The 23463-nt window shown below is 38.7% G+C and overlaps 1 protein-coding gene across 1 annotated transcript in view; it reads left to right on the forward strand.

Moving 5' to 3' along the window:
* The window catches only part of LOC142159527 (lipoxygenase homology domain-containing protein 1-like), a 77407-nt gene extending 54544 nt beyond the window's left edge, over positions 1-22863 (forward strand). Inside the window, exons 11-17 of the mRNA XM_075214422.1 lie at positions 661-809; positions 4758-4833; positions 4961-5036; positions 5755-6049; positions 12063-12141; positions 20342-20417; positions 22605-22863. Coding sequence (XP_075070523.1) covers positions 661-809; positions 4758-4833; positions 4961-5036; positions 5755-6049; positions 12063-12141; positions 20342-20417; positions 22605-22659 — 806 coding nt within the window. The 3' untranslated portion in view covers positions 22660-22863. The remainder of the gene's footprint in view (positions 1-660; positions 810-4757; positions 4834-4960; positions 5037-5754; positions 6050-12062; positions 12142-20341; positions 20418-22604) is intronic.
* The last annotated feature ends 600 nt before the right edge of the window (positions 22864-23463 follow it).

Below are 23463 nucleotides of genomic sequence, written 5' to 3' on the forward strand. Positions count from 1 at the left end.
CTGCCTGTCAGCTTGAGCAGGCAGCTGGGGACAGGTAGGGGCTGTGTGCTCCATGCCAGCTGTGCTCCAGTGTGCTCCATGCCAGCTGCTGTCCGCACTCTCCTTCACCCATGAGCGCCAGAGAAATTTCTTCTTTCTGGGCGGAAGGGGAGCCCCCAAAAGCCCGGCGCTCTAGGCAGCTGCCTAATGGTAGCGCCGGGCCTAACTACATGTGTACATTTATCCATGGGTGAAAGCATGTACAACAGCTTACAAATTATCATTATGACGTTGACACAGGGATGATTTTTTGGGGAGTCATGCAGTGCACAGCTAAGCCAGACACATTAACAAAAAATGCCCAAAGGTCCTTTCAAAGTCATGTTTTCTAGCTGAATTATTTCTGAAGTGATCCAGTACCATTAACATAAGAAATGTCCACAAGTACATCCCTGTCTTATGTTTATTTATAATAATTACTTAGCCAATAAAAGTATCACTTAAACTCTACCTTTTCCCTGATCCTTATCTTTAATTGATTGTTTTGTGCTCTGAGAAAATCTGAAATTGCCATAAAGTGAGATCACTTAGGAATGCTGCTAAACCATTTCACAAAAATATTTGTTAACATAAAACTTCTGCTTTTCTTCTTATAATGTTTCTATCCTTTTGATTTTGTAGCTGTCACATATCATGTAGCTTTATTTTTCATTGATATGCGGGAGCAGAGAAGTAAATTGAACCTTGGCATTTGCCTGTATGGGAAGCATGGAGACACAGGACACAGATATGTAAATTGGCAGCATGCACAGTATGGAAATGCAGATGAGGTAAGTCCAGTCATATTTTGTAACATTGTAATGGGAGATGTAAATGGGAGGCATACCTAGGTTACAACAAACACTTTTACTGCAGTTTAAGGCCTCCGTATTGGGAAAGAAACAGTGGTGCTCTGTGACTTGAATGTTGAACCACATGAGTGCTACAGGTATTAGTTACAAGGAAATTTCCCACAGATTTAGCCTGATCTGGCTGTAGTTGTGTTACACAAGATGCAACCAAAAAAACTCTTATCCATTTTCTTAACATCTCCTGCTTCAATTACTACAGTCTCCCTTTATCTGGTATTCCCCTCACCCATCTGCCCCCACTTCGTCGTACAGAGCAAGACTGATCTTCCTCTCTCGATGCTTAACATCTACTGCACCACAATCCCTACACTAGCTACCTATATCTTCTCCAATCCAAGTCAATCTTCCCTACAAAGCCCTCAGCAACACCCCTTTATACAAAATACTCATGACCTCTTAGATCTGCCTCTGACCTGCTCCTATCCTCCTTTAAGATCACTGATCTTAGAGGATAGGTACCTGATCAGACTGTCCCCCAAGCTTTAATGTTTAAATGCTCTTGGAAACACCATATCTGTAATAGAACATACCCTACTTCCACCTACGCTACTCACACTAGTCCACCCTAGATGCGCTCCCAATCTCCACCCATAGTCGTACTCGCTCCTCTGGTCTCAGCTGTACCCTTTTTTCCATTAGATTGTAAGCTTTCATGAGCAGGGACTTACCTATCATTTATTTTCTTATTTACACTTATTTTATCTATCCTGTATGTCCTTGTTTTATGCTCTGCTTTCCCTACTGTTAGGTGCTTCCAAGGACTGTGGTGCCGTATCAATCAACGACAATAATGATAATAATAATAATAAAAATAAATATATAAAGTCAGAGGTGGAACTGGCGAGCTGTGGGCCCCATTGCAGGGAGGCGGGAACCAGGGCCCCATACCCTCTGCATCTGCCATGCATCATATGTCTATAAAAGAATATGTTATATGTCTCTTTACATCAATACATACTTTGCTTTACCCATTCCATTCTACCATTCTATTGAAATACCTCCAAATTTTATTGTCTACTTTGCTGCTGATGTAGAAGGTTTTAAATGATTTCACAGAAGACTTTCTAAAATTATTTATTCCAGTCTAGACATAAAACCACTTTTTGGTTTATTTATGTTAAAATACTTTATTTTCTTTTAGATAGTTCTGTTCTTTTCACCCAAAAAAGAATGCTTGATCACATGGCAGCTGATGTCAAGGTTAGCCAGAGGCCTGAACCAACATGTTGATCTACAGAATAAATATAAATAACAGCTAGTTTGCTTTAGTTTTGGAAGTATACATTTGCTATGTATATGTGTTTGGTATAATGTCCTGTTTGCAAGCTGCTGCTCCTTTGGTTCTGATGTATAGCTCTGTATGGATTAACTCATCAGCTGGTTCTAAAAAGTGTTTGCAAGTAATAATTGTGTGTTTTTTCTATTAAATTTTATGGGCCTGATTAATCTAGGTATGCAAAATAAATGGAATGTGCGTTTTTAAAAAAAACACATGATTTGGGCATACACACGTCCGTATTCAAATAAAAACAGATCTGAAGAAAAAGAAATATTCAATTATTCACCTTTTAATAATATAGTCATTAAGATTTTTTGTTTCCCACCAAATACATTTATCAAGATGTTCTCAAATCATACAGTATATAAAATTACTTTTTACAATTGTTCCTAATTTCCAGCACATGTTGTGTCATGCATACATGTCCTTCACTATCACCCGGCACTTACACAGTCCTGTAGCTCGTGCAATTGATATGACAGAATATCACGCACCCGAGAGATGCAAACACGTTGAATCAGATGAATGTGCATGTACTCTGCCTTGACATGCCCTTACTGTACATTCACTGTTTGCATACGCCCCTTCTTTTCCTGCCCCGCCCATGAAATCGTAGGCTGTCAGAAGTGTTGTGTAGATACTGGGCTTATCTGGCCCAAATTTACCCACTACACACTGGCTGGCCACTCACAGGTGCCTCACTATGCCAGGGAAGCCTACCCAGTACCTTCTAAGGTTGTTATAGTCACTCAGGCAAATGCAGTTAGAAAGTAAAACAATACATTTATTGTAATAAAACAATCACTAGAATATTATATACACACAGTAAATAAATGCCAGGCAGGTTTATCACATCATCTGTCCCTTACACCACTAGCTTAAGGAGTTACAGTCACCTGGCTGTCTTGACTTGAAGACCCATGGATCTGCAGATGTAGTCCACTGGTAGAGAATGGCAACTCAAAACCAGCCACTCTGCAGCTTCCAGCCATCAATCCTCAGAATGAACAACCACCCTCCCTGGAGTGGCTCCTTATATCCAGAGTCAAATTTCCACAGTCCTTTCCCCTCCCTTGGCAAATCCCTGGCTCTCTCCCTCTTAAACATTGGTGGGTGCTGGGTCAGGGGGTTGGAGGGGGAGTGGAGATGAGCTGTGCTTCTACCTGGGCTCCCCTGCTGGGTTCCAGACAAATGCCTGCACTAGTCCTGTGATTGACAATGGATACTAATTGACCTCCCCCACCTATAAAGATAGGATAGCAGTCAACTCCTCCTGAAATTAACCTCTTACATACTTTGTGATATCACAGGGTCCCCAGCTATTACGTGCTTCCTCTAGAGAAAGGAGGTGAAGAATGAATGCAGTTCGAGCCCCCTCACCTGTGTCCAGAACACCACCTAATCCTTACCCATAACCCACTTGGCTTCAATTTGAGAACAAGCCATAACAGCATCACTGAATTAACAACAAAAATTTTTTACAATGGGTAACATGGAATGAAGAATCTATTATATATACAATGTCCACTTATCCACATGTAATTAGACACTGAAGTTGTACTCTGTTCAGCTGGGGAACAAAAACAAGGGCTATATAAAGTACACGTTATATTCCACATTTTGTGAGGAATGAGGGACAGGCTGGTTAAGGTATTATCAAGTCCTTTTTCTGAGTATGCACATTGCAATTTTATGCAAAATGTGGCACGTATTGACATTTATGTTCCTTAATGAATCAGGCCCTATGTGTCCCATCTTGTGCCCTATGTTGTGATTAATGTATCCACCCTCCCAACATTTGGGCTGAAGGACAATAAAGAAGAGCAGAAAGTGACACACAATTTAATGTAAATTGCAGCTAGCCAGTCATGTGCCATCGTTCCCACAAAACTCTTTGGGGCTGCTTTATGCAGGAAGGTGGGAATAGATGAGAATTTATGCTTTACTCTATTACTACTATGCAATTTATTGCTTTATATGTGTCATAGAAAGGAGGGCTGACATTATAAATATTTTTAAACACTTTTGGAGGTCCAGGGGGCATCCTCTAGCTGCCTCTTGTCCACCAGACACAGCCATGCACTATGTGGCCGCAGGCAGCCCTCCTGGCCTCCCTCCCACCCAGGCACTGCATACAACTCATGTCTCATTCTAGCTTACTTTTAGTAGACTAGCCACCCCCCCCCTTCCCCCTTAGAAACCCTATGCTTATCCCTGTGTCTGGTGTCAGTGAAGCTATTGTGACTCAGTGGTAAGGTTTTTGATATACTGTACCCTGCCACTCCTACTCCTCTCCATAAGAAATCCGATGTGATTTATGTTTAGCTGTGTTTCTTGATATATTCTGTGTTTTGTTTTTCCTTCACTGCATGTGATTAAAAAAAAAAAATACTGTATAATCTCCTGCACAGGGAAGAGAGCATCATATTGTGGGTGACATTGTGACAGGGAAGTGTGACAAATACATTACATTCAATTACTTGTATCTAAAGGTGGACTTAATTAAAATGTTGTGATGTGAGCCAGACACGCACATGTTCCTCTTGGTATTTAGATTTCACAGTAAACCAACTGCTGTTTCTTCACAGTCATTTACAGCTGTATTAGACGCGGTTGAGCTTGGAGAAGTGCACCAGGCTGACATTTCACTGAGCAGCAGAGAGGGTGCGTTCCACTTAATTTTTGCTTTTAAGTGCAAAATAAATTTATTGTTTTAGTACTATTATAGAAGTAGAATATAATATATACATGCATTATCTTGGCTGAAAATATATCTGCAAATACTCTTTAGATTGCAAGCTGCATATCAAAAGGATTCATGTTAAGGATCCTTCAAGGAAGAAGCTTTACGTATTTGATGTCAATGAGTAAGTTAACTCTTTTTAACATACCCTTTATTGTAAATTCGCTTCCAAGTAGCAGGCATGTTTAGCAGTGGATTCTGGAATGTCTAAGATTTCTCTTTGGTCGATAGATCATCATCACCATTTATTTATATAGCGCCACTAATTCCGCAGCGCTGTACAGAGAGCTCATTCACATCAGTCCCTGCCCCATTGGAGCTTACAGTCTAAATTACCTAATATAGTCACACACACAAAGACACACAGACTAGGGTCAATTTGTTAGCAGCCAATTAACCTACCAGTATGATGTTGGAGTGTGGGAGGAAACCGGAGCACCCGGAGGAAACCCACGCAAACACGGGGAGAACATACAAACTCCACACAGATAAGGCCATGATTGAGAATTGAACTCATGACCCCAGTGCTGTGAGGCAGAAGTGCTAACCACTTAGCCACCATGCTGCCTATATATTTATAGAGAACACTGGAAGAAGTTTCTGTGAGATGAATCTCTCATATAGGTGTGTTTTGTCTTCCGACAGTTAAGCAATCCATTATGGAAAACATAAATGAGTAATTGTTTAATAGATTGTCTCTTAAATAAAACACTTTTCTTAATTGTATATAACCTAGTTAAAGTGTTCTAGCCTATGTTAAATTATTGTGTTGTGTGGTTTTCTAACAGTTGTATCTGCTCATATTTCTGAATAATAGTTTTTGGACTCGTTTCCTTGCTTAGGGATTTTTCAATTGGGGGCAGCAAACCAGAGACAAAGAAACAAGTTCACATTTCTCAAGTTGTCCATGACCAGCATACAGATCCCAGCCATGATGTATCATTTACCTCCAATGAAAAGGGAAGTATTGAAGAAAAAATGGTGGAACATGAAATTAAAGTGTACACGGGTGATGTAATAGGAGGAGGCACAGATGCCAATGTTTATATCACTTTATTGAGTGATAATGGAAACTCATTTGGACCTGTCCAGCTAAATCAGCCACTGCAAGATAATAATCCATTTGAAAGGGGGAAGGTAAGAACATACAATTTAAAGATAGATTATTCCAAAAGTATACATGCATATGTGTGTTTTTGTGTGTGTACTTATAGGATGCAGAGATTTCACCCTCAATGGTACCTGGAGATTTCTCTCAGTCAAAGATTAGGTGATCTCCAGTAAATCTACAATTAAAAAAGCTTTTGTTCAGTAGCAATAAAAATAATAAAAAAAGCTTCACTCTCAGATGAACTACTAACACTGTTGAGCCCAGAGTAAATGCTAAGTGGTAAGGTCTTCTTCCATGTGGACTTCAAACACCCTTATCACTAACATTTCAACTCAGGCCTCTCTGGTCAATAGTTTCAAATGACTGCGCATGGTCACATGCCTGTCCCTAATTGGCCACTTTAACAAAGCTCAATCTGTTTGTCTCAATCCCACTACTGGAACCATTCTGGCTAAAGACCTTTCCTACTTTAGTTCTCCTCAAATTCTGACAAGCATCCCTCTCTTTGCACTTTGTTGCACGTGACAGTGATTGACACGTTCACACTTATCTGACAAGTGGCAATACTTGGCACATCTGCTGGGTGGCCTATGTACCAATGTCATTTTGTACCTTGCTTTCAATCTTTTTTAACTAAATAATTTTAAAAACAGCCTGAATGCCCCCTCCTCAAATTATTAATCAGCCCCAGGGCTAAGCTGGTTTTCTCTGTAACAAGGAGATAACAAGTACAGGTTCCCCTTACTAGTGAAAACCAGCCCCAGACTGGTCAACACAGAGCTGCTGCCGGTATGGGCTGTGGGCACACAAATACTATGCCCCCTCAGAGCCTACCAGTCAAAATCTGAAAAACACTGGGACTCCTTACTCCCAAGTTACTTGGAATCTGGGTAATTAACAAGATTGGGACCCCTGAAATTGCATCTTTGAAACTCCAGTGGTAACAGTATAATGGACAGAAGCCCCTAAGACCCAGCCCATTATACCACATGAGAAAAAATAAATAAATAACATACACCATTGAGTTTAATAATATAAACCATTGTTCACCATACATAAGGCACATTTGCACAGTGCAGTTTTACAGAAGCATCCCCTGCTTTGGCATCCCCTTCATAGAATACTAAGCTCGTGATACTTTAACACGAGATTAGTTTTTTGTTCAAGCACATCACTCAGTGCCACTGACAGCTATGTCAGGGGGAAAGGATAGTTAAAGGTCGACACATCTGTACTTCTAGTAAAACACGTTGGAGCTTCAACCTGAGCTCCAAACATACAGCTACCCCTCTCATTGACTGCATGCAGACATGGTGGCCTCACCATTGTTACTGTAGCAGAAAGCTACATGCAAAAGTTAGAATGGCTCTGGAAAACTGTCAAGAAACCCAGACCAGCTCAGCAGATTGTATAGGTGGGTAATGCACTGCAGGCATCAGACATTGCCAGTAAATATAACTGCACAACTAGTCTCTGGTGTGAGCTTTATCTGATTCTTGCCATCAGATGAATTGAATATACAGTATATACACTACACTAATGCACAGCACATCTGCTATTAGGATTTCCTTACATTCAGTTCTATAAATCGTCATCTATTACTGTAGCAGCACAGATTTTCAAACTTTTCTACAATGGCCATGTGTATCAAAACCCAGTTGTTTCCTTATATATAAATTACATGGAATCATAGCATTTATGCTGCAGACAAAGACTAATTGGTCCATCTAGATAACTGTTTTATTTCTAAAAGGTATTGCCTAATGTAGTCAGTGATCACCCATAATTTGGAACAATATGATAAATATTCAGTTTAATAGATAGTAACATCTCAGCTTAACCCTAGAAGTAGGTGGGAAAAATAAATATTTGCGCACATACAGAAATGTAAGCACACTGAAAGTACCATAAAAGCTTCAGAAAAAATGTCTGTATGGACTAATATAAAACATACAGACTCGACATTGGGGTAGTTTTAGAAGAGTTTTTTTGCTTTTGTTTTTTAGCAGGAATTATTTTAGTTTTCTAAACAGCAAAGAGATAACAGTTAGAGAATAATGTAATAACAATAAAGAACCAGAAGAGTATCCAACACTCTTCTAGCATAAAGATCTAACAACCCACCGAAATAAACTGGGAGAGAGAGGAAAGGAAAAATAATTTGTGTGGGGAGGACAAGTACTGTGTGATCTGTGTAGAGACTAAGGATCCCGGATACAAAATACTATATGCTAAAATTGATCGCACAAGACAGATTTCTGTTTGCTTTTGTACTGTAATCCTTTTCTGAGTTGAGCAATCCATACATCAAGGAGATGACTCCTGGGTTCAGTGGTCTTGACAGACATATGACATATGTGTGTATAAGGTAGAAATTGCTTGGAGCAGGTTTTTAACCCTTGTCAGGGAGTCAACATAATGATTGATCTGTGTATATCTGAAAAGTGCCACAGACAGAACTTATATCTTTACACCATTTATTATCTTATATTTAGGACAATTGAGAGGGCAGCACGTACTAGCAGTTTTTGCTAGTCTTAACAGTTTATAGAAATTCACTTTTTCGGATACATTTTTAATTTTTCATCTTTTAATATTTCACTGCTCTATGAAATGTAACAATCAAGTTTTAATGTATACTAATAAACTTTAATTATGTTTTATTATTAATCATGTCCTGTGAGTGCCCCAGTGAAGACACGTTGTTTCTCTGTTCATTTGAAAATTTGGTTTAAATGTGTGGGTGCACCATCTCTGGGTTCCATGGTTGCCTAATAATGAGATATGGATAGATATAGTGGTGCAACAACCAGATCCTAGGGAGGGATTTTCCTGGTGCGATATATATGTGTTTTGTTAAGGACTTGGTACAGGTTGTATAGTAAGAAAAGGGTTGTGTATCATTAAAGCTTAACAAATAATACGCCCTGAAAGAGCCACATAGTCCCACTTTTGAAAAGAACGCAATCCCTAAAACATATTTTTTTTTATATCTTAAGTATATCATTTTAATAAACTTACCTTATACTTCATATAAAATAACAGCAGATGGATAGACTTCCCCCATTAGAACAATAGAAGAGAACCAGTGTATTTGGTCATTTTGGAAAAATAAGGACATTCTTAGACACAAAAGTCTCCAGTGAATGTTTTTTTAAAAAATATTGAGACAATCCCCTACAATAAGGAACGTTTAGCAGCTTCTGTGCCAAATAACACAAGATATAGCTAGGTAGCTATTTGCCAAGGTTGTTTGACACATCAGTGACTTGTTATAAACCACAGACTGACCAGATGCACATACCAAATTCTGATTGAGATTCCCAGTGTTCTTCCTCTATAATTATCTTGTATTATATGAAGAGGATATCACAAAATACATGTAGGTTAATAATGAAATCACACATGCAGTGAAACCATGTGTATTGCATTTCGCCTTACTCATTCTGAACATTTTGCATATATAGCTCACTGTTGGTAAAACGTCTAATTATTTTTATTTGCCCATTAAAAGCACTTAATCCCTCTCAACAATTATTTCTGTTCGCATACTTTAGGTATTTGAAGATAGAATCAATGTGATTGTACTAGGACAGAAGCTGACGTTTGCCACTTGTTCTTCTCTCGCTAACATTTCTTTGTAAAACAAAGTGGTTTATGGGAAGAATGTTTCATGATTCTTGAATAATTTAAGTGTTCGTTGGAATTAATTATAATCCTTAGCCTCTAAAAACTATAGAATATTTTTTGAAAAGGCCGTTATATACTGAGGGGCTCTTATAGAGTTGGACTTACATGAGAATAGTATCTTAACAGTATTATTAATAAATTGTAAGTTGCATTTACCATATAAAATGTAATTAAATGTAAAATATCAATACAAATTAAATTAAGAGAGAGAGAAACATCTGTTTTCTCCTTTAAAAATGAAATGGCAATCTTCTTTTTTGCCACAATTTCAAATTAAATATCAATTAATAGGGCACTGTGACTTCATATAATATAGCGGCCACAATAATAATTTAAGTACAGTCAGCAGTAGAGTCATTCCGTATTTAGCCAATCAGAAGCAGCTAGCTAGAGCTGCTGATTGTCATCATCATTGTAAGCTTGCGAGAAGGGTCGTCTTATCTCCCTCTCTGTAATACCCAATCACGTTTTATTACTGTGCTGTTCCCAATTGTAAAGAGCTACAGGATATTCTGGTGCTATATAAATAAATGTGAATAATAATTATCATCATTATCATCATTGTGCATTGTTGCGTCATCCTTCTAGCACTATCAAGAGATATGACCTCTGGACATGTGTCCAGGTCTGCCTTCATCCTCCTCATCATCTGCCTTAATCATAATAACATGGACATATCCTTACTGTTCCCAGATAATGCTCTACCACCCCTTCCCTTTGCCTCTCCAGTCGTAAGGAGTGAAGACCCATCAAATTTCCGTAAAGATATAGGTGTATATTTATTTGTTGCGACTGCGCAGTACAGAAATACTTATTTTACATGAATGAAGCAGATGTGTATCCAACACTACAGTCATGGCCAAAAGTTTTGAGAATTACACAAATATTATTTTTCACAAAGTCAGCTGCCTCAGGTTTTATGATGGCAATTTGCATGTACTCCAGAATGTCATGAAGAGTGATCAGATGAATAGCAATTAATTTCAAAGTCTCTCTTTGCCATGACGATGAACTTTATCCCAAAAACAACATTTACACTGCTTTTCATTTTTAGACTCCATGGGGGGATTTCAATTTGACCGCATTCAACGCGTCGTTAATTATATTAACTATCATATATTATATTATACTATATTAATTTTAACCCTGATTTCTGCTCGTGGCTCCCTGAGCAACGAGCAAACACCAGCGTTTAAAGACTACTTTATAAATGGTAATAATGTGCACTATTACCGTAATATCGGTAATAGTGTGCAGGCCTCGTTACTTTCGGCTGTAACCCGGCCAAGTGAATTCCCCCCCATGAATGACAATGAAGATAACAGGTGTCCATTACCACCTGTCCAGTGTACCAGGTGATAAAATGAAGTGCCCTATACCAGTGTTCAGTGTAAATCTCATTATGGCATAAGAATACCATATTACCTCCAATCGTCCTGAGTTTCACAGGACAGTCCCGATTAGAGCATTGTAAAACAGTTTGGGGCGAATCTGGGGTATAGTCTAATTTATCCCATTTTATATTTTGAACACAATAAATATATCACTAAGCCAATGATCTACTGCTTAATATTGCTGTTGCTTGATATTGCTGTCTACAGAGAGTTCTTATTATTGGCTTATTACAGAAGGTACTGCACTTCATGTTTGCAAACTTTTGAATAGAATTTCCAGGGGCTATCTGTGGTGTGCAGGTGCTGTAAGCATGCTACTAGTCTAGGCTGATCTTTGGGCATGTTTGTTATGATATGTTCACCGAATATAGGTATAAGTCATTCTTGTGTATTTTAATTACTAATGGTTAATGAAAGTTACATTATAAGTCCCAGAGAATAAGATTAGATAAAGGGCATTGCATTACATATACATAATAGGAGGAATTGTATTGGATAGTTGGACGTTGTTGAAAAATTGCTTTCAACAGCTCAAAATTCCAGGGACAAATCTTAGTGGCATATTCAATTAGCTGCAATGCTTCTCCAAACATTGCATATGATACTATGGTACCTCAACATTGCACATTTCTTCAGGCACCCCTATGGGGGCGAAGAGAAATCCGTAATGTTACATCGGCGCAGAGTAGTACTTTCGCGACCGTTCCGTGTAACAATTTGTGTACTGACTTATACCTGTATATACTGATAGCAATTAATATATAGGCCTTTATGAAGTTCTTTGGAAATGTCACTTGTGATTACTGCACATGGCAAACTCTTCAAAAACATATTGGTGAGCTATGTGAACAAGAGACAGTATATAAAAATCACATGATGTATTATAATTGCTGTGCGATAGTATCTTTATGCAACACATCATTTTTTATCGTTCTTGTTTTTATTCCATACACAGGATGATACATTCAAAATCACCACAAAGAATATAGGAAGAATCTCTCATATTGAAATAGGGCATGATGGGAAAGGATTGGGTGAGTTTCCATCATCTGACAATATGTATTATTTATTAAATGATAATGTTTTATATATTAAAAAAATATTACTATGCAACTAATTTACTCTAATGGATTTGTCCTGTAAGGCATTCATAGCATGTGTACGTTCCTATAATATGCAATATTACATGGAGTGACATCTCCAGCAAAACCACTGTGATAACTGAGAGCTGATATTTGTACCCACTATACAACAAAATTCACCACATCTTGGAACTACAGTTCATAACTGCAGGACAGAGTCAAACTACACTTACATCCATTTTTGAGTGTATATTATATATTATTATTTTATGCTTTGTGTATGTCCACTCTCAACAATAAGATTTGCAGCTTACTTAAGGCAGGATAGTTTCTTCTAAGTGCATGTGATGCCTGATATGTATACATGTGTAGTACACTTTAGTTGTACAACACATAATAACTGAATCTATTCACTTCAATGGAAAATTCACCAACATTATCAGCTATTTATATAGCGCCACTAATTCCGCAGCGCTGTACAGAGAACTCATTCACAACAGTCCCTGCCTCGTTGGAGCTTACAGTCTAAATTCCCTAACACACACACATACAAAATGATGACGTTCTACTCAAATAGTGATCCAGTTCAGTTAAGTTCAACAATAAAACTTTTCCATCTGTAACTGTAATATTTTGTTTGGGGTAGATCTGCCATGTCTTCTAGAGCTATCATGGTTTCTTGAGAAGAGCCATTATAGGCAGAACACTTGGTAACAATGTGTTGTAAGACTTGTGTATTGATTTGGATGGGACAGCTAGAAGGAACTCTGCACCTCTATAGTCTCAGCTTGCCCAGGAGCAGTCTACCCTGCTGCTGCACTGCAGAAGGTAACTGAAGCTCCTTACCCTCACTACAACCATCCTTTTGCTTGACTATTCAGTAAATCATTGAAAACATTAATGTTGCTGTGGTATCAGAGTCAAAGGGATTCTGAAATCACATAATCCTATGTCTAAGGTTACAAAACGTCATTATTGTCCACCCTGAGATGACTCAACATTTTGCTGCCTACAACAATTTGCAGAAAGGTGTATTTATTTTTAAATAAATTCAAAGACTTTCATTGTACACAGGTGAACTCCACCCAATTAATTATGTGGCCCGTGAAGACAACCATTTGTTGCAGGGTTTATTTTAGCAAGAAGGGTGAATACTTTTGTAACCAGTTATTGTCATTAATGTTTTGCTTTGCTTGTTTTTATAATTAAATTTACTGTGAGGCCTCCCTTTAGGCAACTAGGAACACTTCACATTCTTGAATGATGCCTCTTCAAAATTTGCATGACCATACTTACTTATGCTGAAAATGAGTACATACTGCTTCTTGGAAAGTGAATGTATATCTTCTATCCAAAACACTCTATGCATATATGACACTACATGTACCCATATGACCTAAGAACTTTAAATGGACACAATACAATTATATTACACTTTATAGAGGCATCGGGCACTATACCCCCAACATGACCAGAGAAATGGATATGATCATAATAAAATGTATTATACTTTGCACACACATAGGACAATAACTACCCAACATGAACTGACCATTGATTGTGTTAATAATACAACTGCATAATCTTGAATAGTTATGAGACATTAAAGTTAGCGAACATGACCTGACCCCAGGACACAATCATACTATTTTATTATAGACAATAAGGATCACACACAGCACTGAAATAATGTATTTCCTTAATTAGCTGAGCACTTGGAGTAGCCTTAGCTAAGCTTGAAGCATGCTGGGAGATCTAGTTGTCAATCTAGTGCTTTGTGATGTAGAATAAGACCCCGGAACGCCAATTGGTGCCAGATTTCAAAAATGCCAGCAGCTGTGTCGGAAATTGCATCAGAAAGGAAATAAGAAACCAGAGGGGAAGTAGGTAGTTTGAGAAGCAGTATTAGAGGCAAGAAGAATAGGCTTTGTCTTTCTTTTTGTGCTGGGGGTTGTGGAGTTTTTCTTTATTGAGCTTTAATGGTGTCTGTTGTCCACTTACACTCATGACTTATATCCTCTACACAGATAAATGAGATTCAAATGAACAATATAGAATACTGAAAAGCTGAAATCTGTTAAGGGTGTGGTCCTAAAGCAATAGTAAGCTGCACTTTTGAAGTGACTGTTCAGTCAGACATACGTGCATTCAGTGTCGGACTGGGGCATAAAGGGCCCACGGGGGACAGCAAAGCTAGGGGCCCACCAGAAGAGGTGTGGCCAGCCATCAAAGAGGCGAGACCAGACACTAGAGGGGGAGTGGTCAGCCCATGAAGGACAGCTAGCACCATAGTGTAGTATATAATGAATGCAGTGTGTATATAAAGAATACACAGTCTTGATCTGCCCCTTAGATTGGGCAGAACAGTCACCAAAAATCGGGATTGTCCCACTAGACTCAGAACATTTGACAGACTGTCCTACCTGTTCTTTCACTTTCACCACCTGTGGCTGCTGGTTTCTTTAGTTGCAGCTTGTCTGGATCCTGGAATGTTGGGGGCCCTATTTTGAAAACAAAATGAATACATTTAGAAAATTCCAACCAGCCCCGGCGTTAAATCAATAGGACCCACTATTAATACTTAGGCCTTCTTCCAGCCCCAACATTAAAGTAATAGTATTCCCATTTTATAAATAAATCTATTTCCCTCCCTCTAGACAGCCCCAGCAATAAATTAATAGCATTTACGTATAATAAATATACCTATTTCTTGCAACCGTCACTGCCATTAAAGAATTCATATTCACATTTAATAAATAGATCTCATGCTCCTCAAACTCAGCCCCACATTCAATTAATAGCGCCCAAACCACCTCATCTTCAAATTAATAGTCCCCACTATAAAATTAAAGTGCCCCACCATCACCCCACAAACAAAATAGCAACCAATAGTTAGCCACCACCTGCCACACACACATTACATTGCCACAAGCCCGCTGTGCCATCACGCACACATTACTGTGCCCCTTCATCACCACGCTGTGCCTCCTTATGATCAAATTGCGCCCTCCATGCTGCTTTTGCTCCCCCTTTTCCTGGTCCCCCATTATCACCCTGTGCCATGCTGTTTTGGCCCCCTTTCACATTCTGCCATGCTGCTTTGACCCCCCTTCACACTCTGCCATGCTGCTTTGGTCCCCCGTTCACACTCTGCCATGCTGCTTTGACCCCCCTTCACACTCTGCCATGCTGCTTTGGCCCCCCTTTACACTCTGCCAAGCTGCTTTGGCCCCCCTTCACACTCTGCCATGCTGCTTTGGACCCCCTTCTCACTCTGCCATGCTGCTTTGGCCCCTCTTCACTCTCTGCCTTGCTGCTTTGGTCCCCCTTCACTCTCTGCCTTGCTTCTTTGGCCCCTTTTCACTCTCTGCCATGATGCCTTTGCCCCTTCTCACTCTTTGCCATGCTGCCTTTGACCCTTCACTCGCTGCCATGCTGTCTGTGCTCCCCCTTTATTCGCTGCCATGCTGCCTTTACTCCCCCTTGCTTCCGTTCTTGCACTTACCTTTTATATTGGCTTCTTTCTTCTCTTCTTCTGTCTTCTCTCTTCTTGTCAACTCCTCTCTGCACCGCTCCTCACTGAACGTTGGGCGTGATGAAGTCACGCACAATATTTAGTGTGAACAGAGCAGACAGAAGTCGGGGAGCGCCGCAGTCACGTGAGTGTTATTTTTTTTTTAAAGTTACCCTCTCCCCCCCCACCAACAAAGAGGGGAACGATCAGGATCGGGGCCTACCGGGGGATAGCCCGGCCCCCCGGTGTCCCAGTCCGACCCTGCGTGTATTCAAATTGCAGCCTGCAATTACACAAATGTTTGCGTAGAGCATTTACACTGCACAATTCCCAATAGTGTATGGTTACGACAAAAAACATGTATGTACATTTGGGATAAAAACACACTGGGCCTGATTCTTTAAGGAAAGTAAAGCAAAGAAAATTAGTAACTTTGCATCTTGGCAAGACCATGTTGCAATGGAGGGGGTGGTTAAATTTAAAATGTTGGGACAGATTTATAGTTGGGGTAAGGCATGTCCTAGATCAAGTTTAAATTTCAGTGTACAAAATAAAGCTATCACGTATTTGTGTGGTACATGAAAAAACAGCCAGTATTTAACTTATGTGCAAAATATTAAACTAATGTGCACCCCTTGCATTTCAACATGGTTTTGTCCAGAATGTTTTGCCTTACTTTCCTTAATGAATCAGGCCCGCTGTGTCCACATTTTTTATAGCTTTGTGAATGACCCTAAAAAAAATGGTTTGAATAGCAGCAATCTGTTATCTATGCATGCCCAACGTTGTAGAAACATAGAATTAGAGAAACAAATACCTATTTTCATGGTAGCTTTTTATGCATGTATACATAACAGTCAGCAAAAGTATAGAGAAGAGAGTAGAAATGCTGTAAATTGAGATATATGACCCTTTTATCAAACAAATGAATAAATGCCTTAAAAGTGGTGTTTTATAAGCGTTTTTACCTTTTTGTTTAGTTGCACTTTAAAGAAAGGTTTTAGAACAGTTTACAAAATGTAAATGGACAGATAAGCATTTGTACAACTCTAAAAGTTAAAATGCAGAACAGGGTAGTCTGTAAATGGAACTGTGACCTGGAATAAACTCATCTGCAGCTGGAAATTCTTTGGAAATTTCTGTGTCATTTATACGTGTCACCAAAGGTGAACCTCACATACATAGACTTCTAAGCTCTCACATTTGTCCAGGGCACAATGAAGGGAAATCATTTTTCCTAATAAGCTAAGGTAGAGATCCCTCAGGCACAGCCAATTGAGGGCAGCCAAGTGAGCAATGCTATTTACTGGGACAGAAAATTAACTGAAATCAAACAAAGCATTGCATGAAATAATTGAGTACCTGTAAGATCTGTTTATAAGGTACTAACAATGCAAGAGGATTTCACATACCCAAACATATTCTGAATTTAAAAGAAAATAATAACTATACCTTACTTACCGGTATTATTATTATTCTTATTATTATTCTTATTATTATTATTATTATTATTATTATTATTATTATTATTATTATTATTATTATTATATTATTATGTAATTATAAAGTGCCAGATATACTGTACAACCAATCACTTTTTATCATCACTGGAGAACTGCAGTTAAAATGTTACCTGTTTTTTCAAATCTTTACCCGCCCATTATTTGAATATCATATCTATTAATACAGGTAAACTATACTGTATTTCTCTTTATGTGTTGCATCACTATGCACAAAATGTAACAGCTTTTCAATACATATTAATAGTGTTAACAGTGTTAAAACCTCTACCTAGTAATAGTGATAGGACCTCTACCAAGTAATAGTGATAAGACCTCTACCTAGTAATAGTGATAAGACCTCTACCAAGTAATAGTGATAAGTCCTCTACCTAGTAATAGTGATAAGTCCTCTACCAAGTAATAGTGATAGGACCTCTACCTAGTAATAGTGATAAGACCTCTACCAAGTAATAGTGATAAGACCTCTACCAAGTAATAGTGATAGGACCTCTACCAAGTAATAGTGATAGGACCTCTACCAAGTAATAGTGATAGGACCTCTACCTAGTAATAGTGATAGGACCTCTACCTAGTAATAGTGATAGGACCTCTTCCTAGTAATAGTGATAGGACCTCTTCCTAGTAATAGTGATAGGACCTCTACCTAGTAATAGTGATAGGACCTCTACCAAGTAATAGTGATAGGACCTCTACCAAGTAAAAGTGATAGGACCTCTACCAAGTAAAAGTGATAGGACCTCTACCAAGTAAAAGTGATAAGACCTCTACCAAGTAATAGTGATAGGACCTCTACCAAGTAATAGTGATAGGACCTCTACCTAGTAATCGTGATAGGACCTCTTCCTAGCAATAGTGATAGGACCTCTAGCTAGCAATAGTGATAGGACCTCTTCCTAGTAATAGTGATAGGGCCTCTGCCTAGTAATAGTGATAGGGCCTCTGCCTAGTAATAGTGATAGGGCCTCTGCCTAGTAATAGTGATAGGGCCTCTGCCTAGTAATAGTGATAGGACCTCTTCCTAGTAATAGGACCTCTTCCTAGTAATAGTGATAGGACCTCTACCCAGTAATAGTGAAATAACCTCTGCCTAGTAATAGTGATAGGACCTCTTCCTGGTAATAGGACCTCTTCCTAGTAATAGTGATAGGACCTCTTCCTAGTAATAGGACCTCTTCCTAGTAATAGTGATAGGACCGCTTCCTAGTAATAGGACCTCTTCCTAGTAACAGTGATAGGACCTCTTCCTAGTAACAGGACCTCTTCCTAGTAATAGTAATAGGACATCTTCCTAGTAATAGGACATCTTCCTAGTAATAGTGATAAGACCTCTACCTAGTAATAGTGATAGGACTTATTCCTAGTAATAGTGACAGAACCTCTACCTAGTAATAGTGACAGGACCTCTTCCTAGTAATAGTGACAGGACCTCTTCCTAGTAATAGTGACAGGACCTCTTCCTAGTAATAGTGATAGGACCTCTTCCTAGTAATAGGATCTCTTCCTAGTAATAGGACATCTTCCTAGTAATAGGACATCTTCCTAGTAATAGTGATAGGACCTCTTCCTAGTAATAGTGATAAGACCTCTACCTAGTAATAGTGATAAGACTTATTCCTAGTAATAGGACCTCTTCCTAGTAATAGTGACAGGACCTCTTCCTAGTAATAGTGACAGAACCTCTACCTAGTAATAGTGACAGAACCTCTTCCTAGTAATAGTGACAGAACCTCTACCTAGTAATAGTGACAGGACCTCTTCCTAGTAATAGTGACAGGACCTCTTCCTAGTAATAGTGATAGGACCTCTTCCTAGTAATAGGACCCCTTCCTAGTAATAGTGATAGGACCGCTTCCTAGTAATAGTGACAGGACCTCTTCCTAGTAATAGTGACAGGACCTCTTCCTAGTAATAGTGACAGGACCTCTTCCTAGTAATAGTTATAGGACCTCTTCCTAGTAATAGGACCTCTTCCTAGTAATAGTGATAGGACCGCTTCCTAGTAATAGTGACAGGACCTCTTCCTAGTAATAGTGACAGGACCTCTTCCTAGTAATAGTGACAGGACCTCTTCCTAGTAATAGTGACAGGACCTCTTCCTAGTAATAGTGACAGGACCTCTTCCTAGTAATAGTGACAGGACCTCTTCCTAGTAATAGTGACAGGACCTCTTCCTAGTAATAGTGACAGGACCTCTTCCTAGTAATAGTGACAGGACCTCTTCCTAGTAATAGTGACAGGACCTCTTCAACTAGGACTAATGATTCAGCCACAGGACCTAATTTACATCAATATATTTTGTTCAGTCTAGTGCAGATTTAATAAAGAAGCATAAAAGACATTTGCACTAGGCCCACCAGGACAGGGGGATCATATTAAGACTCGTTGTCATGGAGTCCAGATAAGAGAGGTTCTAGTAGCTTCAGTCTCAGCCCTGTGGTGTCCAAGGAACTCAAGACAAACCCCTGTTTAGTTTATCTTATTACATCTCTTGGACCAAACTACAAAAGCAAAATAATCAACCTCAACCAAACAATTTTATCCCAGCTCTTACCTAGCCATAGTTTTATCCCAAGTCTTCAATCTGAATGTACTATAGACCCAACAATAACACTAATTCGATCTGTGTTTTGCCAAGATATATTGGCCCATATATTTAATATTTTACTTTGTGGCCACTAGGGTCTTAACACTGCCCTGGAATCCTCAGTAGGTTTGATCATCTCTATTGACTATGGATAGCACTGGTTCAGAGGCTGCAAAACAGTGACACATCCAAAGATACGCAACAGTTTTGTTATGTGAAGTACACTATGACTCACATACATTATTCTGTGGGCCTTCTGTATTAATGTAGGATGAGTTTAGATCAGTTCATTTGTACATTAGTTCATAAGCATGTTTGCATGTCTAACCTTTAAATATAATCCAATAATACAAACTGTGGCAAAACAAGAAATTATATTAACAAAAAAATGTAAAAAATTAATTTGAAGCAGAGTAACATTGACAATTACATGGCCATGACATGTTTACCCTCTCTGCTGTGCTCTATTGTACTTTACTAGATTTGCTTCTTTGTATATTAATTCCTGTTATGTATTATTCTGGCGAGCAGGTAGTGGTTGGTTCCTGGAAAAAATTGAGGTCATCACGCTATCTACAAATGAAATGACATTGTTCTCCTGTAACAGGTAAAGGTTAAAGGATAACTGCATCCAAGAGTGACAATTCAGCACTGGATGGTGTTCAATAAGCTACACAATAATAGTGAATGGTATTTACCCGGTGTTTAGTGTTCTCCCTGATTCGGTGGGTGCCCTCATGTCTGTAATAGTCCAACAATGCCAAATAGGGCTAAGGAATAGCTGCTCACCTGCTACTTAGCATTCAGTGATCAGTATAGAGTTTGTTTTCGGTTAAATTCTTCTTCCTTTATACATTTTGTAATCAAACATTTTTCTTTCATTTATATAGGCGTTTGGGTCTGGTTGTTTGCACAGTATTTCTGCTTTATAATTTGTCTACACATATAGCTTCATTTATTACCACAACATTTGTTGCACATGAACAACTAAAAACAATATAAAATATAATTCATAAATGGGGCTGATTTTGATCATCCAATGCTTGAGAACAATTGTATGCCTATGTCTATGTAAGAAGACTGAAAGGTCACCAATTTATACACATGTTCAATCACTGTTGTTCTGCATGTGTAGAAAAAATATTCACTGACAAAGTTGTTTATGAGTTATATCAGTGATAGGCAACAGGCGGCCCTCCGGCCCCTTACCTGTGGCCCTTAGCTCCTTTGTTTGTTTGTTCTAGCTTGTAACACTTATTTAAAATGCCTGCTGATATGTTGTTACTGATAGGTGTGTCTTTCTTTGACTCAGTGTACTGTTATAACTTATTACTGAGATTCAGGGTAATATTCAGCCTTTTTGAAGGCTAGAGGGCCGCCCTGGCAGCCCCTGAAGTGTATCTGAATGACTATCTATGAGTTCGATCATTCAATTCAAATTCATATGTATGTATAGATACCTGTAGTTTAAAGAAGGATACCTACAATACCTGGACACCTAATTAGAGATTGCCTGTAGAAAATACAACTTGCACAATCCGGTTAAATTTGACCCATCATATACACACAGTGGAGGCAGCCATACTATGGGCAGAGTCAATATTCAGCCTATCATGTCACCAGAAACTTGTGACATCACTGAGGCATTAGGGATACATTCACTCAAAACCAGTAACATCATTGGGACATGAGGCACAAAGTTCATCATGCCTCAGTGACGTTACTATTTCCTAGTAATTGATGACATATTCTCATGAATATTGATTCAGCCCAGATAAAGACAGCCTTCACTCCATTCAGGAAAGAGGTCTACTTTAATGAACAGTAGTAATGGAGTATATTCCCAGGGCGCCTGTAAGTGTCTCCCTGAAAAATGATGTAGCTTAAGTGTATATAAAATTAAATATATTTGGTGTATGAATAAACATCACATATAGGATATAGCAATAATATCAACAAACGAGTGATCACTACTAAGTGGATAAAAATAAAATAGTATAATAGTTTCCTGGGACCAAAACAGACCACAACTGTCCAAACATATGCTGATAAGCAACAATCTTTAAATGTCTCCAAAAATCTTTGGGACTGTTGATTCCAAAAGCACAATAATTCTGATAGTTCAAGTGACTGATTGAAATGTCTAATTTGTCTGCAGAACGATAACTGTTCACATACAGAATATACGGTGGAATAGTCTTAATCACAAGCGATAGTGGACGGTAAGCTGGTTGTCGGTAAATCAAACTTACCCCACTTTCAGGTATACTGTCCAGATTCTCTGGTCATAAGATCGTCCCTCTGGTGCTGGCCGCATGTTGTTTCCTGGCTTCAGATGTGTTGCAAAACTCCCGGCAGTGTTGAGTCTCAGCTTTGCATGCGGCGATGGTAGAGATTCATAGTTACCACTCTTTGCTGGTCTTCAGAATAGAATGTCACAAGGGAAATAAGAGTCTTTTGGTGTAAAGTACCTCAATCAAGTATGTTATCCTCAAATGTGTTAATCAACGCATTTCACCGACACATTGGCTTCATCAGAAGTAGTATGAGTGTGTAATACACATGGGTCCTTATAAATAGGCTGGTCCTAGGCATTCCTGTTAAATGATTGGCTGTTCCATATGTTAATTACCTGTGATGTCAGTCCACATTGATGTTGCACAGCTGTGATTATACACCTAGAAGCGCCCTGGAAATATACTCCAGTAGGTCTATTTTAATACAATTTTATATATGTATATTACATGTGTGATTGTTGCTGTACAACTAATCTTTTATATCTTCTTCAATTAAGGTGGCTGGCTGAGGATGAAGATGATGGACGCACCGAAATACAGATTTACTCCTAATAAGCATTTTTTAACAACTCACTGACATTCACGTTGACTGCTCCCTTTCTTTGTATACAACTATCATCCGAAAGTTCTCTGGTGCCACCTATTTTATATCTACCAGCACCTTCTCATTACTTGGAGATGTATATTTAGCATATAGCTAGAAAAGTATTCCATGGTTACCCTTGTTTTATTGTGCAGTCATTGTATCAGCGTATCTCTCCAGTAAATGTGCTTTGAATAGTCTGCATTCTCATGAAGATTTTTCTAAGCCTTAACCTCCATTAGTGTGTGTGTGTGTGTGTGTGTGTGTGTGTGTGTGTGTGTGTGTGTGTGTGTATATATATATATATATATATATATATATATATATATATATATATATATATATATATATATATATATATATATATAATCATACCTTCCTACTTTTGCCTAGCAAGATCACTGATTGATCACTCATTGTGGGGAGGACAGAAGGGGTGGGGCTTTGCAAATTGCATACTGCCTGTTTTGGTCTTTTTACAATGGTAAAAAGACCCAAAGCAGGCATTATGTCACTAAGGGCCAAAATGCTGCAATTTGCTAAGCCCTGCCCCCTCCACCCATATACCCCTCCATATCGGCCCTGAAGTGGGCAGATGCGAGAGAATTGCCAGCTCTCCCGGGAGACCTACCCTGAATTCGGGAGTCTCCCGGACATTGCGGGAGAGTTGGCATGTATGATATAATAGCAAAAATATTTATTCCAAATAAATTGTTTAGCGATGTTCTGCATTCGGCTCTACATTTTGTTGCTGCCTTTTTACATAGAGTAAA

This window comes from Mixophyes fleayi, chromosome 5 (assembly GCF_038048845.1).
Source record: "Mixophyes fleayi isolate aMixFle1 chromosome 5, aMixFle1.hap1, whole genome shotgun sequence".
NCBI classification, from domain to species: Eukaryota; Metazoa; Chordata; class Amphibia; order Anura; family Limnodynastidae; genus Mixophyes; species Mixophyes fleayi.